The 26,317-nt window shown below is 59.7% G+C and overlaps 3 protein-coding genes across 11 annotated transcripts in view; all 3 read right to left on the bottom strand.

Annotated features, from left to right (window-relative positions):
• Positions 1-628: 628 nt before the first annotated feature.
• OCEL1 (occludin/ELL domain containing 1) lies at positions 629-4,177 on the bottom strand. Of its 2 annotated transcripts, none has more exons than XM_058563661.1 (6): positions 4,093-4,177; positions 3,592-3,768; positions 3,274-3,458; positions 2,890-3,055; positions 2,583-2,636; positions 629-1,047 (listed from the first exon to the last, which is right to left on the bottom strand). In XM_058563661.1, the coding sequence occupies exons 1-6, from the start codon at positions 4,159-4,161 to the stop codon at positions 769-771; spliced, it is 930 nt and encodes a 309-aa protein (XP_058419644.1). In that variant the 5' UTR covers positions 4,162-4,177; the 3' UTR covers positions 629-768. The 2 variants fall into 2 exon arrangements, with proteins under 2 accessions (XP_058419644.1, XP_058419645.1); XM_058563662.1 differs by lacking the exon at positions 629-1,047 and adding an exon at positions 1,982-2,396.
• Positions 4,178-6,606: 2,429 nt separating this feature from the next.
• On the bottom strand, positions 6,607-9,803 carry USE1 (unconventional SNARE in the ER 1). The gene is made up of 8 exons (XM_058563658.1): positions 9,409-9,803; positions 9,065-9,114; positions 8,857-8,935; positions 8,623-8,775; positions 7,964-7,976; positions 7,487-7,514; positions 7,043-7,217; positions 6,607-6,804 (listed from the first exon to the last, which is right to left on the bottom strand). Exons 1-8 carry the CDS (start codon positions 9,508-9,510, stop codon positions 6,622-6,624), a joined length of 783 nt encoding a protein of 260 aa, XP_058419641.1. The 5' UTR covers positions 9,511-9,803; the 3' UTR covers positions 6,607-6,621.
• Positions 9,804-10,929: 1,126 nt separating this feature from the next.
• MYO9B (myosin IXB) overlaps positions 10,930-26,317 on the bottom strand; it is an 86,899-nt gene continuing 71,511 nt past the window's right edge. For 3 of the 8 annotated variants that reach the window (XM_058563650.1, XM_058563654.1, XM_058563656.1), the window contains 21 exons: positions 25,964-26,113; positions 25,714-25,880; positions 24,078-24,971; positions 23,300-23,378; positions 22,994-23,133; positions 21,217-21,350; positions 20,792-20,982; positions 19,171-19,269; positions 18,906-19,079; positions 18,760-18,801; positions 18,452-18,563; positions 17,483-17,556; positions 16,784-16,976; positions 16,557-16,685; positions 16,189-16,294; positions 15,780-15,911; positions 14,157-14,280; positions 13,679-13,726; positions 13,212-13,358; positions 12,453-12,576; positions 10,930-12,333 (listed from right to left, as the gene is read on the bottom strand). In XM_058563650.1, the coding sequence (XP_058419633.1) occupies positions 11,918-12,333; positions 12,453-12,576; positions 13,212-13,358; positions 13,679-13,726; positions 14,157-14,280; positions 15,780-15,911; positions 16,189-16,294; positions 16,557-16,685; positions 16,784-16,976; positions 17,483-17,556; positions 18,452-18,563; positions 18,760-18,801; positions 18,906-19,079; positions 19,171-19,269; positions 20,792-20,982; positions 21,217-21,350; positions 22,994-23,133; positions 23,300-23,378; positions 24,078-24,971; positions 25,714-25,880; positions 25,964-26,113 (3,675 nt within the window). In that variant the 3' untranslated portion in view covers positions 10,930-11,917. Of the gene's footprint in view, positions 12,334-12,440; positions 12,577-13,211; positions 13,359-13,678; positions 13,727-14,156; positions 14,281-15,779; positions 15,912-16,188; positions 16,295-16,556; positions 16,686-16,783; positions 16,977-17,482; positions 17,557-18,451; positions 18,564-18,759; positions 18,802-18,905; positions 19,080-19,170; positions 19,270-20,791; positions 20,983-21,216; positions 21,351-22,993; positions 23,134-23,299; positions 23,379-24,077; positions 24,972-25,713; positions 25,881-25,963; positions 26,114-26,317 lie in introns of all 8 variants that reach the window. The other 5 variants (XM_058563652.1, XM_058563655.1, XM_058563651.1 and 2 more) reach the window with 4 other exon arrangements.

The raw sequence follows: 26,317 nt of genomic DNA, 5'->3' as shown, positions 1-26,317 counted from the left end.
CGTTCATGGAGGCCCAGAGGTGGCCAGTGACAGACAGTGGCAGGATTTGGAACTAGGAGGATATAACCAAAGCAAAGCAGAGGCAAAAGATGCCTTTGGAGCCCCTGGATCAAGCCATACCTGGAACTCTCAGATGTTTCAGTTCCATGAGCCCAGACTTCCCCTTTTGTGCTTGAGCCAGTTTGATTTCTTCTCCCATGTAACTAAAAAACTCCTGACGGTTTCTGAGATTGGCATTTGGAAGGCAAGGACCTCTAAGGATAGACTTTGAAACATGGATTTAATGGAGTTGATATGGGGTGGTGCAGGTCACCAAGAACCCTGCCATCCTGGCCTCGGAAGTTGGTGCCCCAGCTCTGCAGTGGGAAGGGCACCTATGGGAGTCATGGCCAGGACTGTGGCTCCCAGAGGTGGGTAAAAAAGGCTGGGATAGGGGCTGGCCCGGTGGCGTAGTGGTTAAGTTCACACAATTTGCTTCAGCAGCCAAGGGTTTGCAGGTTCTGATCCCAGCCTATGCACCGCTAATCAAGCTACCATGAGGTGGCATCCCACATACAAAAAAAAAAAAAAAAAAAATAGAGGAAGAGGGGCACAGATGTTAGTTCAGGGCCAGTCTTCCTCAGCAAAAAAAAAAAAAAAAACACGCTAGGATAGTGGTGGTGGGGTGGCACCTCTTGGTCCTGACTGAGGTCTTGCCAGGCAGAGACAAGTTGTCCATCAAAGATGCCCTTTTGAAGCAGAGAGAAGAACTTGGGTGTCACCCTGCAGTCAGGGCTGGCACTCAGCCCTGAAGGCAGTCCCAGGCCTCAAAATGCTCTCCCCATTAGCACTCCCAGCCTCCCACGTGTCCATCTCGGAGGAGGCCTGGGAAGAGGGGGCGGTGGGGAGGGTTGGGGGGTGAGGCTGCTTCCCGTGGAATGAAGGAGGGTCTCGTGGGTGCGCCCTGCACCCAGAAGGGGACTGGGTGCGAGTGGGATGGAGAGGCCGCAGGGCTCCTATTGGAGGCTGGACTGCTTTCTGCCCTGGGTCAGCATCTTCCAAGATGTCCTGTGGGTAAGTGAATATATGTCCACTCCAGTTGGGCTGGACAGCAATGCTCCCTTTCTCAGATTCACAGGACATCTGAGGACTAGCAAGAACGTTCCAGCCCCCAGGCCGGAGTCTGGGCTGTCTGTCCCGGCCTGACTGCCGACCTGCTTCTCCTACAAACTCTACCTGTACTGCCCCTGCAAGGAGACCTCTTGAGCCTCCTGGTTGTTAGACCCTGCGGTCCAGCCCTCTGTTATTGCTCTACCGCACCTGGCCCAGGGCTGTCTTTCCCGAGGACAGGGACTCCACGAGGACGGATCCTGGACCGAGGCCTCTCTGTGACCCAGTGGCTGGCACTGCCTTCCCCGCCTGCAGTCTGCCTCCCTGTGGCTCCCCTGGGAGGCCAAGCCTCAAGGAGGGCAGCTGCTGCCCTCCCATCACGCGGCCCCACCCACCCAGGGCCTGGCACTGGGTGGATACCAAAGGCCCCTCCCCCAGGCCGAGGCATGTGAACTGTGCTCCCATAGCGCCGGCATCAATCACGGGTCAGCCTGCAGCGCGGGGGAGAAGTGGAGGCTGGCGCAGGGCCTCCTGCAGGCTCCTGGGCTGAGCCCACCACCTCAGGCGGTCCCCAGCGTCGTGCCACATGAATTCTCCACAACGTGGCCGCACAAGACTCTAGGGCCCTCTGCCCGTCTCGCCCCATTACTAGACCTGCAGAAACTCCTGGCCCCGGGGCTCCCCCACCCGACACCCGGCCGAGGACGGGATGCTGGAGGTTGGCCCCTTAGCTTCCCACCAGAAAGCCACTTGACGCTCTTGGGGGAGAGGGAGCCCCCCTGGACAGACACGGGTTCACACCCCGCCCAGAGACCCTGGACAAGTCCCTTTCTCGGAAACTTGATTTTTTCTCTCTAGAAAATGGAAGAACAGATTTTTGGTGACAATGGAGTGAAATCATGAGTAGGTATTTAATAAATGTTTACTCCACTGGGATGGAAAGTTGGCCCTGCTTCCAGAGGACTGACTGAGACCTGGGGGCGCCATGGGGTCAGGGCTGGGGTTCCTGAAAAAGGTCCTGGGAGGGCTTCCTGGAGGAGGGGCCATCAGAGCTGAACCTCAAAGGCTGAGGCGTTTGCAATCAGGCAGGGGGCACAGCAAGGCTAAGGCCTGGAGCGGGGAGGAAAAGCCAGGCAGAGTGGGACCTCCACCCTGCTGTGCCCCTCTGCTTGCGTGCAGGACGCTCAGAAGTACACAGACCCCTTACTGTCTCCTTGGTCGTCGAATTTCTGGATCTGCATCTTGAGGTGCCTGAGTTTGCCCTTCAGGTAGCGGCAGCGAGCCTGCTTGTCCAGGAAGCTGGGGTCCTGGGCAGGGAGAGACCAGGGACGTCCTTGTGGCAGTCTGGCCTACAGCCCTCAAGTTATTCGATCTTTTGCCTTTTCCTCTCTGAGCTTATTTTCTTTCCTTGACACTGGGCACAAGTGTCCCCGTCTCACAGGAGGCTCAGGAGGGCAAAGGCCAGGCTGTGGGACTCAGGACGTGGGACTCACCGTCTCCTTCTTCTCAAATTCCCTCCAGACGCGGGCAGCGACACAGGCTTCCTTCTGCAAGCGGAGAAGGAAGAGGGGGGGTCCAGGAAGGATGATACCCAAGAAGGGATGGGGAAACTGAGGCTCAGCTAGACAAAGTGACTCATACAGGAGGACCTCAAGGACTGACCTTGGCCCATGTGCCACGGTGCCCGCCCAGCCCGGAGGAGGAAGAGGCCTGGAGATCTGGACCCAGGGGGTGTCCCGGAGGCCAGGGTCCGGCCACCCGGAAGGGCTGTGGGGCAGGCGTTTCCAGCTGGTTGCTGACCTGGCTTCGGGGCGGGGGCAGTGAGTTCAGCAGGGCCTCCAGCTGCTGGAGCTTGGCCTGTGCAGAGCCCACCTCCTGCTGGAGCTCCAAGAACTCTGTGTACTGGTCCTGGAACACCGCTGCATAGCGGCTCCGCTCCCTCTCACTGCTCACTGGTGGATACTTACTTTGGGATTGAAATGGGGTCAGAGTGTGAGTATAAAGAGCCCCTGCCTGTCCCCCTATCAGTGTAATTTGTTTTTCTTTGCCCATGCTGGTCTCCCTGCCCAAAATGCCCTTTTTCTGTTTTTACTAGTTGGTAAACTCTTATTCACTTGTTAAAACCCCAGCCTCAGTGCCCCTTCCCTGTTCCCAAGCATCAGGAACCACATAGGGGACACTCACAGCTCATAGTCGGGCACTGGGTGGGGCCTGGGCATATGCCTCTCAGGGATCGTTCCAGTAGACTTCTTGGGGCCCAGAAGGGCCCAGGAGGGCAGCTCATCCTCAAATACAATCTTCCTGGGCCTTGCCCTGTGGGCCCCTGGCTGGGGCTGGCACAGAGGGCGGCGAGCGCTGGTTTCGAGTCGCTGCAGACGCCGTAGGAATCATGGTTTGGAGTTAACGAGAGAATCGGGAAGCCGGGATCCCTCAAACTGGGGGAAAATGAAGCCTCGGCCTAGGCTCGGCCTGGGGACCTACCTTCCTCTCGTTCAGACTCACCGGGGGCCCAGGGCCGGGCGGGAGGGTCTGCAGGGCCCTCGGGGAGCCGGGGGTCTCCGGGGGCTTCCGGGCGGGCATCGGTCTCGGGGGGCAGCCGCTCGGGCGTCCCCGGGGCGGCGGACGGCTGCTGCGCGGGGCGTGGTGGCCCGCGCGTGGCGGGCGTGGTCGGCGGGCGGCCTGCGGACACGGAGGACCACGCGCCTGGAGGCGGGCCCGGAGCCGCCAACCCTTCTCCAGAAGCCGCCCGCGCCTTCTCCAGCTCCGCCTCTATTTGCATAGACGCACGCGATTGGCCCTCAGGGCGCCCCGCCCCTGGCTGCGTAACCCGGAAGGGCGCTATGCAAAAGAGCCGCGACGTGCCGGACTGGCTCACGTTAACCCCTGCGCTGCCGCAGCCTCGCCCGCTGGGGCGCGCGGAGCCCTCGGACACCGCCCCGAGAAACCCCCCCGGGACCTCCGTCCCGGCTGCGGGCCGCACGGACCGCTCCCGCCCGGGGTCACCTGTCCCAGCGTCCGAGGCTCCGAGCCTGGGTCCGCTCCCGGAGAGGCGCCGGAGTCCGGGCTGTGCATTAACTGCAAGATTGGACCCAACTGGCGGGGTCGGGCGCAAGGCGGGGGCGGGGCCTGGGGGGATGGGGCGTGGTTGGCGGAGCGGGGGCGGGGCCTGGCCACAGCGAAAGCGGACCCACGCCCTTGAAGCCAGGTTCGCGTGGGGCGGAGACTGAGACCTGCTGTGTGTTTGGTGCCGGCGACTCAACGTCTCTGACTCTAAATTTGTCTGAAAAGCCGCTGGTTTTGGCGAACTTGCACTTATCTGTTTGCTCAGCAATTATATATATGGTTTTTTCCTGAAAAAAAATTTTTTTTGAGGAAGATTGGCCCTGCGCTGTTGCCAATCTTCCTTTTTTTTTTTTCTTTTTTCTCCCCAAAGCCCCAGTACATAGTTGTAGTATTATAGCTCTTCTGTGGGGCACGCTGCCTCAGCTTGGCTCCATGAATGCTGTAAGTCCGCGTCTGGGATCTGAACTGGCGAACCCCAGGCCGTGGAAGTGGAGCGTGTGAACTTAACCACTATGCCACTGGGCCGGCCCCAGCAATTATATTTTTAAAATATTTGATTAATCACCTGAGCCTTGTTTAGAGAATTCAAACACTAGAAATGACGCGTAGGGCAAAAGTGAATTTCTCACCCACTCCTGGCCCCAGAGGCAGCAGCTAATTGTGTCTCCTTCTGGAAAGATCTTAATTAAATGACAAGCAAATATAAATATTTTCCTCACTACAGACAACTCTGCAAAAAGTATTCACATGCAAATTTCTTTGGCCACTTGTGGGAGAATTATGTCAGATAAATCCCTAGAAGTGTAATTCCCTGGGCAAAGGAAACTGCATTTTAATTTGGAAAGGTACTGTCAAGTTGTTCTTCAGTGAGGTCATGCCATTGATGTTCTGACCAGCAGAGAGAAATGCTGGTTTCCCCACAACCTTTGCAACCCCGATGTTATCAGTTCCCCACAAGCGTATTTTCAAAGTTTTACATCTTGCCTAATCTGGTGAGTGAAAAAGTTTAGAAACCATTTATATTTCTTTTCTTGCTTATTTCCTGCAACTCTTTCTTGTTGATTTTTAGGAGATCTTCATATATTGAGGAAGTTAGTTTACTCAGATAGTATGTCTTTTTGGCTGTTATTATAAATTAGATCTTCCAATATATTTTGCAGTGCTTTTTTTTTGCCTATAGGAAACTAATTTAAATATTCATTAAGTTCCTTGCCAGTTTACTGATTCTCCTACTGGAATAGCTTTTCAATTGGTTTACTTGGGTCTTTCATATAGACAGTTGTATCATCTGCAAATAATTTTGCCTCTTTTCTCACTTTCCAATCTCATTTCTTTTTGTCCAGTTGCATCGACTAGCACCTCTAGACTGTGGAATCACTGGGAAGGTGGGTGGACCGTGGGCACCCCTCCCCCTTCCTCACTTTGACGGCAGAACTTCCAGTATTTGCCCATTAAACTCAAGGCTGTCTTTAGCTTGAGATTTTTCAGTTAAATGAGGAAAATATCCATCTATTCCTTATTGTTTATTAAGAGATGTTGAGTAACAGATGCTGAACAGTACAAAGTCCCATTTCACCCTCTAGACCCTGCCTACGATTTTGTTTTCTGATGCCTTAATGTAGCTATTGACAGGCTTCCTAAAACTGAAGCATCTCGGCATCTCAGATGTCAGCCTTCTTCTGATCTGTTTTTTAAAAGTTGCCACTAGAGCTTACAGAAAGCTCTATCTGGTGGTTTTGCACCTGAGCTGATGGGGTCCCACAGTGCCCGCTCACCCTCCGAGCCTGTGACAGACACCCCCATGCACCTGTCCCCTGCCCACCCTCCCTCACTGCGCTCCCTCAGTCACCCATCATGGGCTTTGCCACACTGTCTGGAGTGGGGTGAGCCCAGGAGCAGCGGCTCTCCTGGGACTCCCACTCCACTTGCAGGGTCCCAACTCCAGTGCCCACCCAGTTCTCATCTGAAATGATCAGACTATGACCTGGGCAGGGTAGGGCCTCCACAGACCCTCAGGTGTTTGGCGAATGACTGGGTGAAGCCTCTGTGGTTTCCTGAGAGCTGTGGCGGGGCTAAGACCTGTCTCTGAATTATCACCTTTAATCCCAAGGAAGGCCCAGCACCAATACGTCCTCCTCCAGGCTGACCTCCAGGCATGGCCCCACTCTGACCCCACAGGGCTGAAGGCATTGAGTTTGGCTTCCACTATACCAGACTGGGGGCTCCTGGGGCTTCTTGGGGCCCGGCCTTGTCCATTGTGGGGTGGTAACAGGGGGAAATGGGGGAGGGGGATGCTGAGTCACTACCCTCCTCCCAGCCTGACCTTCTTCCTCCCCTGCTCATGCAGTCTCTGTGCCTCTTGAGAACCTCCAAAGACCCTCCCATCTTGTTGCCCACCCCAAAGGGCAACCCTGGACAGGGTGGAGGGCAGACAGAGGACAGATGGACAAGGGGGGCTGGGCCAGGTCTTTATTTGAGTTTGGGCATGATCCGGATGAAGAGGATCATGCTGATGAAGATGAAGCAGACTATAATAAGCATGGCCCAGAGCAGCCAGTTGACCGACTTCTGTGTGTGCTGCTCCAGCCGCTCTGATTCTGTCTTCAGCTTCTCCAGGTTCTGGTCAGCCATCTTGAGTGAGTGCGACAGGGTCTGCAGGTGAGGTGGGGAGAGCATCAACAGGACTGGGGCCAAGTGTGGCCTCTCCCTACCACCCTGCAGCAAGTCTGCACCTCTCGGCCCTTGTTGGTGCTGTTTCCTCTGCTGAGAATGCCATTCTTGCTTTCTACCAAACTCCAGCCAGCCAAGCCCCAGCCACAATGCCCCTCTGCTGGGAAACCTTCTCTGATGCCCCAGGACAGAGGCTGCAAAGCTCCCACACTCCTCACACCTGGTTGTCCTTCTTGATGACACTCTGGGCGGCCAGTGTGTTGGTCTTGAGGCTCCGGGCCAGGCCTAGCATCTCCTCTGCCAGCTTCTCCTGGAGGTCCTGGTGTCGCTGCAGGATGAGGTCTAACTCGGCCGCCGACTGCTTTTCATTTCCTGGCCTGGGCCCTGCCACCCCACTGACCCCACACATGGGTGGGCAGGTGGGCACGAGGTGGGGTGGGGGAGGGGAAGAGACCAACACGTTCCCAGGGAGCCCAGAGGCTATAGCTCCGGCCACTGCCCTGCTTGGGGCTCAGTTACCCCTTCTTTGCTCTGGCTTCTGGGAACAGCACCCCCAGAAGTGGCTTCTGATGGGCGGTTTAGATGCTCATGGTGGCGCCTCAGGGGCCCAAGGCTCGTCCAGCCCCCCGGCCCCCAGTGCTGCCCAAGGGCAGAGGACACTCACCTTCTCTTCCGCACGTCCAGCTCGGGCTCTGCAGGGAAACAGGCCCGGCAGAAACGAGAGCGGGTTGGTTTCCTGTTGACCAGCCTCCTGGCCACTGCCCGTCACAGGCCTGCCACTCACAATGCCCTTTCCAGTCCTGTCTGCTGCCTGCTGGGCTCCTGACCATGCCTCAAAGCTCGAGCTCAAACGCGCTCTCTTCTAGGGGGTTCTCCTCACCCCCAGCTGGGCTCCCCCGGCCCCAGGTCCCTCCCTGCAGCCTAACTTTGGCCCGTGGGCTGGGAGTTTCCAGCTTTGCTTCCTCTGGGGGCCACCTCCTCTGTCCTAGCCCCCCCTCTAGGCATAACTCAGTAACACCCCCAGGGACACTCTGCCTGGGCTGTGGGAGTGAGGCCAGGCACCAGGGATGGGGGCAGCAAGGACACATGTCTGGTCCCAGGCAGCTGGGCCTCAAGTCCTGTTCTGCTCAGGCCGACTCACCTCCAGAAGAGTCCTGTGGCAAAAAGGGAGAGCGTGAAGTCACCCACTTTGTCATGCCCCTAAACCTGTCCTTTCTGCTCTCAGACACTCCCCACCCATAGTCAGAGCCCTGGGGAAGTCTCATGACCTCTGAGCCTGTTTTTTAGTCTATAAATCGGTAACAACAGCTCCTGTTGTATAATTTTATTTATTTATTTATTTTGTCCCCCAAAGCCCCAGTAGATAGTTGTATGTCATAGTTGCACATCCTCCTAGTTGCTGTATGTGGGACGCGGCCTCAGCATGGCAGGAGAAGCGGTACGTTGGTGTGCGCCCGGGATCCGAACCCGGGCTGCCAGTAGCAGAGCGCGAGCACTTAACCGCTAAGCCACCGGGCTGGTCCAACAGCTCCTGTTGTGAAGGGTTTACCTGATCCACGTAAAGTGCTCAGAAAGACACTTATCCTGTTTTACAGATGAAAACACTCGTCGTAACCGGACACGTCATTTTTGCCTTGTACCCGACTCCTGTTCATTTATCAAGCCCTGATGGCCCAGGGCGGAGGCTATTGGGCTCCTTAGGGTCCCTGCACCTGACAGTATTTGTTGTTCTGGCCAGCCCCAGGCCCTGAACTCCTGTCGCTGACCAAAGGGCCCTCAGGGACCAGGAGAGTGTCCTACCGCACCCAGCAGCTCATCCCGCATCTCGCTGGTGTACCGGGCCCGTGACTGCAGATGCACTGTCTTCGTGGCAGGTATCCGCTCCCGGGCTGTGGTGGGCACGCGGCCAGGAGCCAGGAACTGGTTGGCTAGTGCCTTGTCGGAGGAGGAGGTCTGAAGAAGAGGGATGAGGGGTCACCAGAGGGGCAGGTCCTGGGGGTGAGGAGGGCTGAGGAGGCGGCCGTCCCCGCTCACCAGCTTCTCTGCCTGCAGCATCCCCTTCAGAAAATCCACCTTGCGGGCATACTCATTGATCACCTCGGAGACCGGTTTGCTAGAAGGCGAGAAGAGGACAAAGAAAACCTGCCCACGGTCCCAGTTCAGGGAAGGGTCCAGCAGGAACCGGAGCCCAGGGCTCTACCCCGACCCCGGATTTGAAACCCCAGTGGCCGCCGGCACTCACCTCGCCTGGGCTTTCAAGGCCTGCAGCATGTCCTCGAGGGCTCCCACGTACTGGGGAGAGACAGCGCAGCGTCAGCCCGGTCCCACACCCCCACTTCTTCCCATCCTGCTCAAAGGGGCCAGAGCCAGCAAGGGGCGGGGCTCGGAAGTGGGAGGGGCCAAGCGTCAAGGAGGCGCGGCCAGCGGAACCCCAGAGACGGGAGCTGCAGGTGGACGTAGCGGCGCCGACCGGAAGGGGCGTGGCCAGGGTGGCTGTTGGGGCAGGGGAGTCGGAACCGGTGGCCGCCAGCTCCGGGCCCACTGTCCCGGAGTCAGGCTCTACGCTGCCCCGCGGGCTTCTCCCACCTTCTCCAGACGCCACTCGTCCGGGTCCCTCTTCTCCGCTGCCATCGCCTCGCAGCGGCACAGCAGCCGCACCAAGTTGAGCTCCAGCCTCGACGCTGCCATCACCCCCACGGTGCTACCTCGCCCCTTCCGCCGGCGCCATCTTAAGAGATGGCGGAAGTGCCTTCATTTGGCTTCCTTCCGGTTGGATGAGCTCAGCTCGCTCGCCGTTCCATCTTTCTTTGGGGTGGCAATAATATTTTATTTCAAGGAGAGGCGCCATCCTCGTCCATAGTTACTCAGGGCTGAATCGCCTGCTTTTCCTCCAGAGCATCTTAACCCTCAGGAATGGTTGAAAGGACCAGGTCCTGCGGTTTCAGGCCCACGTACAACGTGTCCTTTGCTCATTCCTTTCCCCCTGCTCAAAGTGCCTCCCCCACATCCACTGCTGCCTGGATTCTTCCCACACTGAGGTTTTGCGCATCCGGCCAGCCTTCCCCGACTTCTTCCGGGGGAGAGGCCCTGGGCTGGCTTAGGGGCCCATCCAATCTTCTGCGGTTGTGAGCTTCCGGGCGCCAGACTCCGTCCCCCGCTGTTTCTGGGCCTGTTTCCTCCCTTGGGGAATGGGGAGTGGGACAGTGCCTGTCTCAAGGGGCACACGAACTAGCCCTGCGAGCAGGAGGCGGGGCCGGGTCACCCCTAACGTTCAGACCCCCGTGAAGAGAAGCCAGTTCCAGCCCACCCAGGTGCCCAGGAAGCCGAGGCCAGTCCCACGAGCCCCGCTCCTGGAGTGGACGCGGTGAGGATGGAGGCTTCACGGGATCGGAGCCTGGCATGCAGCCCTCAGGTCACCGGTGTCCTGGTCACACTGGTGTGCCTAATGTCCTCGCAAAGTACCACGGAGGAGGCCAAACCCAGGATGGATAAAGGGGGCTCCAGAGGCAGATGGGCAGGGTCTGAACCCCAGCCCCACCCCACCGCACCTGTGTGGTCTTGGACAAGCCCCCAACCCTCTGGCATGTGCCGTCTGGACTCAAGTTCTTCACGGTCCCCTGACCCCACCCTCACAGGCCCCACCCGCGAGCCACGTCCCCCACCTGCCCATCTGATCGCAGCCTGGGAGCTCATCTGCGGCTGATGTGTGGGGGCCTCTGGCTCTGCCGGCCCACCAGGAACAGACTCCCCCCCTGGCCCATGGCCCTGCACCTGACGCTTACGCCCCAGCTGAGGAGAGGCTGGTGCTGAAACAGGGCGACAGGAGGCAGCCCCCAGGACAGCAGGCTCCCCTCACTGAATGCCACTCTGCAGGAGCTGCCCTCTCCCCAGATGTCCAGGTCAAGCACCTCCACAAGCCCACCTGCCCAGGTGAGGAGCACGTGGGAGATCCCAACAGCAGCATTTGCTGAGGATCAAGGCAGGTTCTTCCAGACAAGGGGCACAACCCCCTGCCCTGCACCCCTCTTGGCAGAGGCTGCAGGGTGCCCCCACCGAAGCCCCACTCCTCCAACCAGGAGTGTTTTGAGCAGGAGCCACACACAAATCTCTCAGGCGCTTTGTCTTTATTTCACACGGCTCTGGGTGCCTCTTGTCCCAGACCTGTGGTCATGTGTCCAGGGGATACATGTGTCCTGGGGAGTGGGCCAAACCTGAGGGCATCCCTCTGGAGATCCCCAGGCTGCCACTGTTGACCTGAGGGGGACAACACAGGCCTTGCCCTCCCCGCCGGTGAGCGGTCCTGAGTCGCTGGCTCCTGTTCTGCCACACGGTGGAGGTGGGGGGGGTGGGGGCAGTGCCAAGGGTGCCCTCCTCCAGCCTCTGGAGTCCAGGATGGGCAGAGGATGACGGCCACATTGGAGCCTCCCTGGGACGTGAGGTCTGTGGTGCCCCGGGTGGAGGCTGCTCCCCCCCGCTTTGTGTCCTGGCTCAGCCAACAGCCTTGATCCCCACGGAGGGCTCTGGCGCTCCCTCAAATGCACCCCGGCCAGAGGACGAGTCCAAGAGAGAGAAAGGCGGTCATGCGGCCCGAGTGTCTAAACCCCTCGTGCAGGGTCCTGGCCCTGGACCGCCCAGAGCGCTCCCAGCGCAGGGCTGAGCCTCTGAAGCGTGGCGGCTGCGTGGGCTTAGCTTTGAAGACTGATGTCCAGGTTATAAAGGAGATGCAGCGCGTTAATATAAAAGGTCGTACAGACACATATAAAAAACAATTTGGTCTTCCGTTAAGGCTGTTACAGTTTAAAGTTATGTAAACCACGCACAAAAAAACAGTTACTGTAAAAAATTACAAAATGGGAGGTGGGAGATGCTAGGTGGCCCGCCGTGATTCCGTGCTCTGGGTGGGCGCGATTGCGCAGCGTGGAGGCTCAGCGAGGGCGGCCCAGCCTCAGCTGGCCTCTCCCGGCCTCGACCCTGCACTGGGAGCCGTTGCTCCCCCCCACATCGCTCTTGCAGCTTTTCATTCCGGATCCTTCTCGGCGAGCTGAATGCTGGCTCTGGGCTGTCCTCGGACATGTGGACAGACGGCTGTGGGCCCTCAGCCGTTGGCCTGGCCCGAGGTGGGGGGCAGGCAGTAGGTGGGAGGGTCCGAGTACCTTCGCTTGGCCCCAGGTGGCCGGTCGTCCTTGTCCACGGGCTCCTGAGCACCCCTCGCGGGCAGGTGAGCGCAGGGCGTGATATACACAGAGTGTACCTGGTCCGGGCGGCGGGCGGGTGGCTCTCGGCGTCTCACCGGGGCAGCAGCCTCCTGGGGCCCCGGCGCCCGGCTGGGAAGGTGGGAGGGCAGGCCAGGTGGGAGCTTGATGTTCGCCGTGGGCATGATGGGGGTCCGCCGGGGCGTCTTCACTCTGACCGTCATGAAGGACGACGGCCTTCGTCGCGGAGGGGCGGCCGCCGTGGGGAGGGGGCTCGGGGTGGGTACACTGGGGCAGGGGAGAGCAGGCGCAGGGGGCCCTTTTGAGAGACAGATGGCAGGGTTACTGCAGCTTCAGGGCCGCCACATGGTCCCTCGCCCCGGGGCCGGCGGTGGTGGACACGGGAAGGAAAAAAGCAGACGCTACCTTAATACTGACCTTCCGAGGCCCCCCGCCCAGCCCGCTCCTCCAACAGGCTCTCGGTGCTGGCCGACGTCTCCGAGTCCAGGTTCTCCTCATCGGAGCCCCGCGGGTCCAGCTCCGGCAGCCGGTAGGTGATGTCCTCCCTGGGGAGGAGGTCACAGTGTCCGAGGCTGTTCCCATGGCGAAAGACCACCCCACGGAAAGTGCCAGGCTGGTAGGGTACAGAGCAGGCCGTCCTGGTCCTGGATGGTACTCCCTGCCCCCAGCACCCCACTTCCACCCCCAAAGCACACCTGGCCCAAATCACCCCGGCCCTGTGAAGCTGACGGGAAGAAGGTGTCCGGCTGCTGAGGGAAGCCAGGCACCTGGGCCAGGACTGAGCTGGTGAGGAGCTTCTGCCTCAGGACCTTTGCACGTGTTTCCCTCCACCTGCATTGCCCTCCCCTGTTCCTAAGACTAGGGTGACGGGGCGGCCTGGGTCACTCCTATTCTCTTGGCAGCATTTTTAATAACACCCCCCTTCACATCTTGACTGGACAACAAATTAGTCACCCTAACTAAGGCCAACTTCTGGACAAAGTCTGGGCATCACCCCTCTGTCGCCTCAGCTCTCCCACGGTGTGGGTCACCGTGGTTCCCTGTGGTCAAGCATGGGGTTTCAGGACAGCGGCACCCGTTGAAGTGGGTCCTGGACGATGCGAGGAGCCTAGCCTGGCAGCCTCTAAGGGCCAGGCTCCCTGTGGTGGAGGGCGCTGGAAGGGGATGGAGGAACACTTGCTTCTCTTCCTTGATGGACTGGATCCGCTCCATGAGCATCTCCTTCTCGCGGTCCTCGTCGCCACCGGCCACCTCCTCCTCTGGCAGCACGTCCAGCTCCTCCAGGCCGCCGCTGCTACTCACCCGGGCCTTGGGGCTCTTGTTCTGCAACAGAGAAGCAGCAGGTCTGGCCGGCCCCCTGGGCTGGCAGAGAGGGCGGTGTGAGCGGCCTGGGAGATTAGTTCTGACGTGGACAGTGGGCTTAGTGAGGCTTCTCCAGGGTCACGCGGGGAGGGGGTGGCCGGCGCTCTGCTGGTTAGTCGTCCTTCTCACACAGGTGGTCAGCAGGCACAGGCCTCCCCCAGCATGCACTTCGGAAAGGTCAGGACACACTAGGTCTATCCTACAAGGGCCCTGGGCCAAGGGGAACCCCAGCATGCACCGCTGGGGGAGACATGCAGGGCGGCTGCTAAGCGTGTACATACCAGCATCGCCTCATAGGGAGACGAAAACCCCAGTTTGAGAGGCCATGGCTGGGGGAGAGATGAACAGAGGGTGACCACTGGGGGCCACTGACCCTGACAAAGGTGTGCGTCAAGGACACCGGGCCACATCTGACCGCAGGGACAAAGATAAGGGTCCTCCCACAGTAGCCCAGGACCCGCCCCCACCCGCTCCCCCACCCCCCACTCCCTAGTGTGGAGCCACTTCTGCTGTGGGAACGTTTCCTTGTGGGCGGGGGCCCAGGTCAGCAAGGGATGGAGCTGAAGAATGACCCGAACCACTGCCAAGAGAGTGACAGGTCGCCCGCTGCCCTCTGAGAGGGGCGTTTGCCTGAGGCTGGGAATGGGCCTCTAACCCTGCTGCCTTGAGGCCCCTGGCCAGGCTGCCTGTGGCCAAGGGTGTGGGGAGTCTGAGGGGTGGAGACCGCGCCCAACCCCCGAGTCCCGCCCACATGCTCACAGTGTTCTGTCGCAGGAGTGAGAGTCTCCGGATCGCCATGCTCTCTGCTGCCTCCAGCTGGTTGATCTCCTCCATCTTCACCTTGTACTTCCTCATCTGCTCCTTGATCAGCATCTCCACACACCTGTGGAGAAGGCAACTCAGTTACCCTCCCAGGGATAGTGGGTGTAGGGGCCCCTGCATCCAGGGAGGCGCTAGCTGGAGACTGGGGAGCAGTGGCTGAGCAGAGACCCATCTAGAGACCAGGCAGGGCCAAGGACACGGCTGTGGCTCCCGTCTCGGCCCCTCTCACTCATTGTGTGACCTCAGGCAGCTCACTCCACCTCTGAGCTTGAGTCCCTACCTCAACAAGCCTCTTGTTTGAAAGAGGAGGTTCAGTACAACAGGTCAGAATGAACAGACCCCTCCTAGTCCCCCTGCAGGGTGGGATGATCCTGCCTCACACAGAAGTATGAGGCGCAGGGAGGTGGGGTGCCTAGTCCCAGGGGCTGCAGGCAGCCAGCCCCAAGGGCTCCCAAACATGCGCTCTGCCCACCGCACATCTGCTTGGTGGGCAGTACCAGGGGAGACTCAGCCCAGAGTGGTCAGTACTGGGGGGGACTCAGCCCAGAGTGGTCAGTACCAGGGGGACTCAGCCCAGAGTGGTCAGTACCGGGGGGACTCAGCCTGGATGGAGAGGCAGTCATGACTCAATTTCCCACCATCACAACCACATAAGAAAAGACCAAAGAATGAGCTGAAGAGGCCGGAAGTAAATCTGTGCAGGACACCATCCCACCGCCTGGGGGTGTCAGGGCCACACAGGGCTCCTTTCCTCACTGCCTGTTCCTGTTCCTTAACTGCTGGGGGACATATTGTCAGGCCTTCTCTGTGTGTTTGCCTCAGAAAACTTCCTAGGGTGACAGGTTCTTGTTTTTACAACTCGCAGCCTAAACAACGTCCTCTTAGCGACTGAGATCTGACGACCTCCTGAGTTCTTTTGAGGAACTTTCTGTGAACTTTTACAGATGGCTCTGGGGAAAGAAGAAACACCATGACTTCCATTTGCTGCCGCCGCTCACAGCTACCGGAGGCCGGGATGTTGGTGGTCACCGTCTGCTCCTCGCCTTGAGATGAGGGGTAAGGGATTTCTCCTCTTTTTTGGTTCTGCAGCCTCAAAAGAACTTGGAAGTGATGCCCTTGCTGCCTGAGGAGAGACGCTGCCACGTCTCCGCCCAGGTCTGGGTGTGCGTGAGCCCCGTGATGTGGGGGCTGCTTCTTGTCCCTTACGTGAGAGGGGAGCCCCGCTCCCCACTCACAGCAGCCAGCGCCCCACCTCCAGACTTTGTTAGAAGTTGGTTTTAGTACAGACGTCACGTGTGCTCATCAGAGCACACTGGAAAAAAAGATGGATAAAAAGGCCAAAAGAAGTCCACCACCATCCCAGGGCTCAGGGACACTGCCTGGCCATCTCAATCCAGGCGTTGTCTTCTGGACTTTTCTCTGCATGCACATCTACATACAGAGGGACTGAGCCGGCACAGGGTTTCAGATCGGGCTCTCCCGCTGTCATGGGGTCCCTGGCTGGACTGCCCTGGGCGCGGGCTGGGGGTGGGGCTGGCGTCGACTGGGCCTGGCACTCACGTGGTGATCTTGAGAACGTCCTTCATGCTGGTCAGCGGGTCCGAGTTGTCTGGGCAGCGCAGGAGGCAGGGCGCGAAGATGATGGCCAGCGCGCTGGGCGACATGCGGTTCACATCCTCGAGCAGGGCCACCCTGCATGGCGAGTGGCAGTTAGGGGCAGCCAGGAAGCCCCGAGGCGGGAGTTCAGAGCCCTAGGGTGGCTGCAGGAAGGTGCCGCTGCAGCTGGGAGGTGGGAAATGCTCGCCTCCGCGGTGCAGAGAGGCGCCACCATGGAGCCGGGGCCCCTGCAGACTGCCAACACTGGCCCACGGCCAGGCTCAGAACCAGCAGAGAGTGCTGGCCCGGGAACGCTGTGGCAGGTTCCAGGCGGGGACCCCACCCCTCAGAGAGCGGGCGGGCGGGCACTTGCTTGACAAGGTGGAAGACGAGCCGCTCCAGGGAGTTGTGGTTGGCTTCGGGCAGGTGCTCCAGGACGGCGTAGATGGCGGCCAGCTGCTCCTGCTTCTCCGGCAGTTCTAGGAGGGCCTGGGCATGAGCTCCCGGTGGGACCCACCCAGACACGCCCTGGGGCACAGGGGAGCCTCCCACCGTGGGGGGGCCTGGGATGGATGTGTGGCAAGAATGCAGGGCCACAGAAGGGTCCCAGGCCCACCCCAGGCCTCGGTTTCCCAGCTGTGATGGGGTGGACCCCCACTCCGGCTGTCCATGGCGAGTGCTGGCGGCTCCTACCTCCAACTTTGGCCACCTGCCTGCCCTCACCGCCTCCAGGGGACTCACCGACGGCTCGGAGGAAGTCGCCGTACTGGGCAAAGGTCATGAGGGGCTCGGGCAGTTCCCGCAGCCACTGCTTGAGCACTCCGGTGATGGCATGGATGGGGAAGTCCTCCAGCTTGACTGCTGCAGGGTCTGCAGGGAGGGGGCATGGCCGGTGAGCGCAGCGCAGGCAGGAGGGGGCACCCCCCCCACACCTGCCAGCCTGCAGCCCCGCCTCCCACAGCACCCACCTGTCTGCAGCGCCTGCCGGAGCTCCCGTGTGCGGTTGGCGGCACCCGACTTGCGGTAGAGACCCTCGGTGTACAGGCCATGCATCTCCACATGTTCCAGAAGCTTCTCCAGCACAATGGGCACCGAGGCCTTGTCGCTGGTCAGACTGTCCACACACACGCCGAAGTGGCCTGGCTCGGTGCCCGGCTCGCTCTGCAACACCGGGGTGGCAGTTAGTCCACCGGGGTGGCCATCTGTCCTCCCTGGCTGCCCCTCATGTCTCCTCTGGGGGCTCCGACCCTCCTTGTCCCTCGCCCCCCGTTGCAGGCTGCTGGGGGTGCCAGGCTGCAGAGGTCAGCTCGATGGCCACTGGGCAGGGCCCCCTATGTGGAGCACCCACGGCTCCTGCAGCCCCAGCACCCGGGACCCTGCCTCCATCCTGTGCAGAACACCTGGAGGAGGGAGGAGCAGGGCCAGGGGTCTGAGATGCACACACAAGCTGGCCCCTGCCTCAGGGGACCTCGAGGGACTCTGACAGGATCGGGTGTGCTCTGCTACAGGAGAGCCCCCCACGTCAGCGCCTTGCTCCCACCTGACGCCCTCCCTTGGCCTCAGGCCAAGCACACCCTCTCCTCCGCACCTCTCAGGATGGCCTCCCCCAGGCACCCAACTCTGGACTGACAGTCGTTCTGGAAAGTTCCTGGCCACGGCGGGCTCACCTTCCTCCCGCATGTATAAGAGCAGTAGGTCTGAATCTTGTGCACGCACTTCTTGTGGCAGGTCATCTTGCACACTAGGAGATCATGGGGGCATCACAGATGGTGTGTCAGGGACCCCAGGTCCCAGTGGCCGGAGGTGTACCGACCAGCTTCTAAACTTGCACCATACAAATCTCCGCCCTGGCTCCCAAGTGAGGAAGCCGTTTGGGCAGGTGTTCACAACTGGCGACCATCAGTGGCCTCAGAGCCAGCCCGGCCAGCAGGACAGGACCAGGGCTTTGGAGGGCCTCGGTCCTGCCGGGAGGCGGCCCTGGGGACTCAGCCATTATGGCACAAGTGATGTCGCTGTTGTTTCTCCCGACACCAAGCCCTCAGACTATCTAGCTGACACGACGCACGGAGAGGAGAAATCAGCTATGACAGAAAGGAGGGGCGTCTGGGTGTCCTTGTCTCAGGATAGTGACAAGTGCCCAGGTAAGTACGGTGCATGTGGGGTGGCGGACTGCTCCTCACACAGGCCAAGGGGAGAGGAGGCCCTGGGCTGAGAAGAGAGCCAGGCCTGCTGGTCTTGGTAGGAAAGTGCCACCGCCAGAGGCCACCTGACCCCACAGCTCCGCTGCTGGCCTGGCCTCTCCTGGTCCCCTGACTGGGGGCTGCTGGGCCATCCTGAGCTGGGCCTGGTCTCTCAGGGTCCCCATGGGGAATGACTGGATTCGCTGTGGACTCAGGGAGCAGTGTGTACGAAGGCCCAGAGGCCTGCCCAGGTAAGCGTGTGGAGGGGAGGCTGCGGAGCTGGGGGCTCAGGGCCAGCAAGGAACCAGGCTCCGCCTCAGGGTGATGATGGGAGTGTCAGTGGGTGAAATGTGGCTGGGGCAGTGTTCCAGAAAGATCCCTGGTGCATAGCAGGGGTCGGGAGGTTTGGGGAGGGTGGTGGTGTGGTGAAGGGGGCGTGGGGGTCGGGACACTCACCGCTGCAGAGCAGGGCCTTGTCCATGAGCCAGATGTAGGAGAGGCACTGCTCGCATGACTGCGGGATGCTCACCTGGTAGCTCACGAACACGTGCCCGTTGTGCTGCTGGACCTGGGGGCCGCGGAGGAGATGCTGAGCAGCCAGGGCGGACCCCGAGGGGGTCGCCGCCTGCGGCAGCTCATGGGGACTGCTCATTCACGACTAGGGTTCCTTAGGGCTAGGCGGGAAGACGTCCCTGCATGCACTCACACATACCTACGCTCAGATACGTGCACACTCGCATGTGCATGTGCACACACATACTCACAGCGCGTTCCTGCTTCCGCTTCTTCTTCTGGGCTTTGCTCTGCTGTAAGGAGCACAAAGGTGAGGTCCATGCAGGCCCCTGCAGGCCCCTGCCGATGCCCCTGGGGACGCCCCCGCCCCTGCCCTCACTCAAGCGGCACTACCCACCTTGGGCAGCTCGAAGTCGTTCTTGGTGTACCCGCGTGTGAACTCGTCGAGCAGCGACTGGAAGAGGTTGAGAACCAGGTTGGGGTCCTTCTCGCCACGCTCGGCCGCTAGGTTGCTCACAACAATCTGGTAGTTCTCCATCAGGTCCTTGTAGCCGACATGGATCTTCCCATTCTGCAGGGATGCGAAGTGTGACCCCCCGGGATAGACAGACGGGGCGCCCGGGGGGTTGCCGTGGCCCTCCCTGGGCTGGGGCTCCACGTACGGGGACGGAGTACATGGTTTTGAGATTGCTCCTGAACTTCTCGGTGGCCTCGATGAATAAGCTCTCGATGGGAGTCTTCTGGGAACGCAGATCATTTATCTGGAGAGGGAGAGAGGGAGGGACGCGCTGACCCACCACTCTGCCCTGTCCTAAGTCCTTCCCTGGCTGCCCTGGGCTTGAAGAATATCCGGGCCCTCTGGCCAACCCTGGTCCCTCTGATCTCGTGAGCCCAGGTTAAAGCTCTCAGCACTTGTGGTTCCACTGCTCACTGTGGGGTGCCGAGCAGCATCCCTGCCCTCCCCCAACCAGACGGCGGTAGCACTGCCCGGTCGTGAGGACCGAGTGTCCCCTGGGGGCACACTTGCCTCGTTGAGAACTGCTGGTTTAGCGGGCGCCCTTCCTGCCGCCCCACACAGGTGCTCAGCGCCCAGCCACACCCCACAGCCAGGGCTGCCTCAAATGGCCGGGTCATCTCATGACGCCTCCGCCTTTCACTGGGTCTTCGGCCCCTTCGGTGTCCCAGTCAGCCCACTGCCCCTCTGCAAAGCTCCCAGATACCCCTCTGTCTGCCGGGGGATTGCCCGCAGCTGGGCCGTGAACACCCCAGGCACAGGCCATGGCTTTATTCACCTCTGCTGTACACAGTAAGTGCTCAATCAGTGTCTGCCTCGGACCAAATGCATTTTGTAAAAGTGTGTTCTAAATAAAATATGGTCATGCGCTGCATAACGACGTTTCGGTCAGCGACAAACCGCACAGATTACGGTGGTTGCATAAGATCAGTGGCATAGAGCCTAGGTGTGTAGTGGGCTAGACCATCTAGGTTTGTGTAAGGACACTCTGAGATGTCTGTATGACGAAATCACCTAATGACTTGTTTCTCAGAACGTGTCCCCAGGGTTAAGTGACATGACTGTAGGAAGCTTGCAGCAGGATAAGGGAAGGCCGCAGGACCCAGGGACAGCCTGGTGGGACACGGTGTGTCCAGCGCCCTGCACAGAAGGTACTCTGGATGCTGGTGTTCCTATTTTCCTGGTGTGTGTGAGAAAGTGGTGCAGCCGCCCCCAAGGGCACTGTGAGAACACATGAGGTGTCTTCACCACAGATTTCGGACTGCCAGGGCAGGGACCATAGGACAAAATGCAGCTGACGGAGGCCCGACCCACGCGTGCGTGCACACACACGCCTGCTCTAGATGACTCCAGCACAGGCCACCGCACCTCACCGGAGCCCCTCGGGACCAGCATATTCTAGAATCAGAGGCTTCGGGTGTAACGCTATTTCACACATGCTGTGTAGCCCCCATAGTAAGACGCCCTGACATTCTGCATGAAATGGAAATGTCCACGTTGAGTGAGATGAATGTAGGCTACAAATGGTCTCACGTGAGCCCAGGCTGGGTTTTGCAGAAAAACAAGCTGATGCCAAACTCAGGAATAAGTGTCTGATTTCTGGAACTTTCTATGTGTTGAAACTGTGCACCTGGACTTTCTGTTCCTGGCCCATTAAGGGCTGTGCTGTGGCAGCTTGAAAAACTCTGCCAGGAGGTGAAGGCCCTTCTGGGGAGGCCTGGTCTGACCCTGCGAGTGCGTACCCCTCCCCGCCACCCCCGCCAGCCCACCTTGTTGAGCAGGAACTCATCTAAGAACTTGAGCTCGTTGGCGTTGGTGATCTTGCGGAACACCGACTCCCGCCACTTCTCCGACACGGTGATTTTGCCAATCTTGAGGTTTCTGTTCTTCTTCCCTTTGCCTCCTGGCTCCTTGGTGTGCTTCTCACCTGCAGCGTGGTGGTGCTGGTGGCCAGAGGAGGCTGGAGGGGAAGGGTGAATGGTGAGGGCGGGTTCCAGGGGAGGACATGGGTTGGCCCTTTGAGGCATGGTCATTAACGCACAGAGCCAGGACCCCGCCCCACTGCGCACCAGGGTCCACCACCAGACAGCGCCCTCGGGGCCCAGGACCAACCTTGAAGCCCTGTGCCCAAGGCCCCACCTGGGGACCGTCCATGACCCTGGGAGACCTGGTGCTGAGGCTGTGGGTGACCAACCTTCCAGATTCTTCTTCACGGTGGTGGCTTCCAGCACGATGTGGCCGGGTACCAAGTTCTCGATCTCCTCCATGCCCTCCAGGCTATATTTTTTATCTTTGTTCTTGTGCAGGAAAAGTCTCTTAAACGTGGATCTGTAGGAGAAATTAAGGGGTTCCACTTAAGCCTGAGGAAATGAAAACAGATGTGAGGCAGGGAAAAAAGATCATCTTACTGTAGAGAAAAATGGCCTTCTTCTTGGTTATCAATGGAACAGGATGGTACTAACAACAAGGTCAATTTGCGTGAACTGACAGGAGTCAGGTGCAAGTGCACGACGCTGAACAGAAGTCACAGCGTGACCCCATTTTCGTATTAAAAAAGAAATAAAACTAGCCCTGCCCCTCATGTGTTTTCATGGGCACAGGATAGGAAAAACAATCAGGCAGAACAAACGCAAACCGTGCCCCGCGGCTGCTGGCTGTGCTGAGCTGAAAGGTGGCCCTGAAGAGAAGCGTCTGTGCGCTAACCCCCAGGGCCTGTGAGCGCAACCTTATTTGGGAAAAGGTCTTTGCAGATGTGACTGAATGCTATGGACTGAATGTCTGGGTCCCCCTAAATTCGTATGCTGAAGCCTAACCCCCAAAGAGATGGTGTTAGGAGGGGGGCCTTTGGGAGGTGATGAGGTCATGAGGATGGAGCCCCCAGGATGGGATTAGCGCCCTTATAAAGGGACCTCAGAGAGCTCCCTGGCCCCTTCTGCCCCGTGAGGACACAATGAGCAGACGCCGTCTGTGAAGCAGGAAGTGGCCCCACTGGATACTGAATCTGCTGGCGCCTTGACCCTGGGCTTCCAGCCTCCAGGACTGTGAGAAGTACATACGTGTTTAAGCCACACGGTCTGTGGGGTTTTGTTATAGGAGCCCAACAGACTAAGACACCAAGTGAAGGATCTGCAGACGGGATCACCTGGATTACCCAGATGGGCCCTCAATCCCATAACAGTGTCCTTATAAGACAGAAAAAGAAGATGCAGGGGAGAGAAGAACGTCGTGCAAAGATGGAGGCAGAGATTGGAGTGATGCGGCCACAAGCCAAGGGGCCCCTGGGGCCCCCAGAAGCTGGGAGAGGCAGGAAGGACCCTCTCTGAGAGCCTCCAGAGGGAGCAGGGCCCTGCCATACCTTGATGTCGGACTTCTGGCCTCCAGAGCTGTGAGAGAATAAACTCCTGTTTGAAGCCACCTGGTTAGCGGTGCTTTGTTCTGGTAGGGGTGTCGCTGCAGTGGGGGGCTCTCTGCCTCCTACCACGGGCCCATTCTACACCTGCCTCAGCCTCCGGTCCCTGCGTTCAGATCAAAGCTCCCCTGTCCCAAGGCCGGTCCTCTCTGCTCTGTGCTGGAACCATCCAGAGCACTCTGGCTTTCTGGGGACGGAGCCTTGGCCCAGTTTGTTCTACCCAAGGACCCAGGAGGCATTCCTGGAGGTAGAGATGGGGGAGCCGGAAGCTGGTTCTGATTCCATAAAAAGTCAACCGTTAGCTCTCTGTGGACCCAGAGGAGGTGACCCAGATTGGCTCTAAGCTTCAGCAGGTATCGTTTCACCCGGACCCGGCCATAATCAACCTGGGCTCCATGCGGGTCTCTCCTCGTGGAGCTGCTGCAGAGCACATGCCTGCCCAACGTGTGCATCGTAAATGCCATCGCTTTAGAAGACCAGACCGCTCCGAGGCCGGAGGCCTTGGCAAGGGACCCTGTGTGTCCTCTGGTGGCCCGAGCCCACTCCCAAACCCCACGCTTACTTAGAGTCGGTCTGGGAGCCTGGAGACAGCCCCAAATCTGCGCCAGAAGACGCATCCCCCGACTTTTTCTTCTGGACGGCCGGCTTCTTCACGCTCGGCTCCCCGTCCACGGTTTCCATAGAAGGCTGCAGGAGAGCAGGCTGTTAGGTAAGCAAAGGCAGGCAGGCCCTGAGGGATGGAAGGCAGGGGTCCCCGCGTCATGGGGACTTCCCTCCCCTCTTCAGCTGTCCTCTGGGTGGAGCTGGGGCTGCCAGGGCAGCAGCAGGCTTGGACCCGAGAGGTGAGAACTACAGCCTGGAGCTTTACCTGAGTCTTGGCCAGGGATGGGGACGGGGACGGGAGGAGCTTGGAGACGTCGCTGGCAGATAAGGAAATGCGCCTCTCCCTGTGAGATCACAGAAATGTGGCTTATATTGACAAAAGCGAGTTAGGAGACATTTTTGGTTGTCATGGCCTGAGGGGGTGCTGCTCTGCACCTCACAGCACACGGACAGCCCTACCCCAGAGAATGAGCCACCCCACATGTCCGCAGTGCTGAGGCTGAGAAAGCTCGCCCTAGCAGAAGGCCTGCATCTTCCTCCAACTCCTCTTTCCTTTGGCCAAGCAGGCCTCTGAGACAGGGGCTGGAGATTCAGAGTCACTCACATTTCCTGAGTGTCAGGCAGTGTCGAGAGCTTCTCCTCCGACCCCTGGGTGAGTGCGACCACTCCCATACTCCCATTCGTTCAGGGACTGAGGCCCAGGAGGACTGGGGAGTGGGGACCTCGACCTGAGGGGCTGCCTCCCCCAGGGCTGGAGGCTTTCCGTGTGAACACAGCTCTTTTCGGCTCAGGGTCCCGGCCAGGTCCCAGTTGGGTGGCCTGCGCAGGTGCCTCATCTTCACTTTTGCCCACACCCCTCCTGCCTTCCTTGGGGCTCCCACACACCGGGGGTCAGCTTTTGGGCATGGAGCTGCGTACTGTTTTTGGGATGCGTGGCGCTGCCCTGGTCCTGCTGCCAGGCCTTTGGCTGAGCACCTCCCGCCCTGCCCATCTACCCAGCCTGGTGCCCATGGTGCTTGGACAAATGAGGGTGTGGGGCTTACTCTGTGGGCGTGAGAGGGGCCCCCACAGCCCGGTGCCTCTCGCTGAGGTCCAGGGACTGGCTCAGCATGGCGCTGGAGCCGGCAGCCAACAGCTTCTTGCCCCGCCACAGCTCCACGGCACTGGCCAGCCGCTCGGAGTCCGAGTCCCGGTACCGCTGGATCTGGGTGGAGCCTCCGGGGCTCTCAGGCTGGTCCTGTGTCCTTAGGCCGCCACCTGGCTTACTCTTGTCCTTGGGGGTCTCAGGGGTGGTGCTGTCCAGGGCCAGGCTGGTTGGCCGTTCCATGTGGCTGAGCCTCGGGCTCCCACCCTGGGGCGCCTTTGCAGTTTCTCCGTGGACCTGGGTGGCTGGCACGGCCTGCAGTGGCTCTTCAGGCTGCTTTTTAGGAGAAGCGTTCTCCATCTCCATCTCTGTGTCTGGAGGCATTTCATCTTCTCTGCTCTCCTTTCTGTTTTCAGGGATGCTCTCCTCTTGCTCTGAGACAGCCCTTCCAGAAGGTTCTCTGAGGGCGTCCTCTTCCTTACAGGACTGGATGTGTCTGTTCTGGAACTTCACATGCTCCAGCCCTCTCTGCCGCCGCGACTCGCGCTTCTCTCGGCTGCTAGGCACTTTCTCAGGAGTCTCAACCGCATTTTTCTGGGGTAGGAGAGGCTTCTCTGGGCTTGGGACCTTCTTCTCAGGGCGCGAGCTCTCCGCGGGGGGCCCGTCGCTTGGACACACCTCGGGCTCCAATGCCGAATGCTCATTCTCCGACGGTTCCTGGCCCTGCTTGGTGCCCAGCTCCTGCCTGGATGCCTGGCCTGGCTCGCCCGCTGAGATCTCTTCCCTTGTGGCTCGCTGGGCTTCCCTCTCCTTCTCCTTGGCCTTCTGCTGCTCCGCGACCATCTGGCGGAAGCTGGTGTGAGGAGGGTAAACGGAGCAGGTTCAGGAACTGACGTGAACACGGCCTCCAGAATCTACCCTGGCCCTGGGGGGCCTCTGGGCTGCCTTCCGGTGGGACTCCTGTGCTGCCCGCAGGCTGGGCTCTGCCTCTACTGAGTGGTGTGACCCTGGCCCTCAGAGATGATTCTAGAAAAGCAGAACCTCCTCAACCAGGAAAGTGGGGTACAGGGGATAGCCCCTTGTTGTCATGGCTACCTTTGTCTTGGGTCAGCCTGGCTGATTCGGGGGGACGTTCGTTAGGTCCATTGTGAGAGGAATCTGTTAAGAACCCCTGAATTCCTTTGGGGTCCCTGGCCCAGAGGACACGTGAGTTCTGTGTGTGAGCGTGGGGAGAGGGGAGCCCACTGGGGACTGATCCCAGCGGCCTGAACCCTCCACCTCTGAATCCAGCTGCTCCACTCACCAGCCTGGAGTGGCTAGGTGCAGTGGGAGGGCCCTGGTGGAGACCAAGTGCAGCCAGTGGCAACATGTGGCTTTGCCAGTAAGTGCCTCCCACTAGCCCTGGAACATCTCTCCGTGGCCCCATGTGGCCAGACGACTGGATTTCCACCAGCCTCCCTCCAGCCACCCTGCATCTAGAATGACATCCTGACAATTCTGCTGGCTGGAAGGTATCTCAGGCAGCTACTGGGTGAGTGAACTTCCTGGTTTCTGGAATGTTCCAGGGGGCCAGGCAGGGGCCCTGCTCTGCTCACCTCTTGCGCTGAAGGTGCCCCCGGCAGAGGCTCTGTAGGCGGATGATGCTCTGTCTCCGGCGCCGGTAAGCCATCCGCTGCTGGTAGCCCCTCCACACGGCCTGGAGGTACACAGCCGCCTGTGTTCTCTCCAGCGCCTGCCGGACGCGGTATGACCGCCAGCAGGCCTGAGGGTGAAGCAGGTGTTCAGGGGCCAGGTGTGCATAATCCCGGCCACCCTCCCCCCAGCCCTGTGGGGCCCGCTTGGGACCTGGATGGTGATGGCCGCCTGCCTCATGTGCAGGAAGTGCCGGCGTTCCAGCACCATCCGGAACCAGCTCTGCAGGAGCAGGATCTTCCGCACAACCTCGCGGTGCAGCGTCTCCTGCAGGGCCTGCCGCTCCGTCTCCTTCAGGAAAACCTGGTGGGTGCAGGCACAAGAAGGGTCAGCACAGCCCCCGGGTTGTGCCTGGGAGGTCTGCACAGTACCCCCCGGGAGTGAGTGAGACCAAGCTGGTATGCTGACTGACCTGACCAAGCGGAGTTTTTTTTTAAGTGTATCAAGACAGAATTCATAGAACATGAAATTCACCATTTAAAGTGAATAATTCAGTGGGTTTTAGCA

The sequence above is a fragment of the Diceros bicornis genome, chromosome 20, assembly GCF_020826845.1.
Source record: "Diceros bicornis minor isolate mBicDic1 chromosome 20, mDicBic1.mat.cur, whole genome shotgun sequence".
Classification (NCBI taxonomy): Eukaryota; Metazoa; Chordata; class Mammalia; order Perissodactyla; family Rhinocerotidae; genus Diceros; species Diceros bicornis.
The sequence above is the reverse complement of the archived record's forward strand: the minus strand, read 5'-3'. Positions and strand labels throughout refer to the sequence as shown.

What these genes read in the sequence shown, in the direction of transcription:
- USE1 (XM_058563658.1), bottom strand. Translation starts at nt 9,510, where the DNA reads ATGGCAGCGTCGAGGCTGGAGCTCAACTTGGTGCGGCTGCTGTGCCGC. An exon ending in GCCTTGAAAGCCCAGGCGAG is followed by an intron (nt 8,936 to 9,064) that starts GTGAGTGCCGGC and finishes CTCGCCTTCTAG; the next exon opens with CAAACCGGTCTCCGAGGTGA. An exon ending in TGCTGCAGGCAGAGAAGCTG is followed by an intron (nt 8,776 to 8,856) that starts GTGAGCGGGGAC and finishes CCTCTTCTTCAG; the next exon opens with ACCTCCTCCTCCGACAAGGC.
- OCEL1 (XM_058563661.1), bottom strand. Translation starts at nt 4,161, where the DNA reads ATGCACAGCCCGGACTCCGGCGCCTCTCCGGGAGCGGACCCAGGCTCG. An exon ending in AGCCTCGGACGCTGGGACAG is followed by an intron (nt 3,769 to 4,092) that starts GTGACCCCGGGC and finishes CCGTGTCCGCAG; the next exon opens with GCCGCCCGCCGACCACGCCC. An exon ending in CGCCCGGCCCTGGGCCCCCG is followed by an intron (nt 3,459 to 3,591) that starts GTGAGTCTGAAC and finishes CGGCGTCTGCAG; the next exon opens with CGACTCGAAACCAGCGCTCG.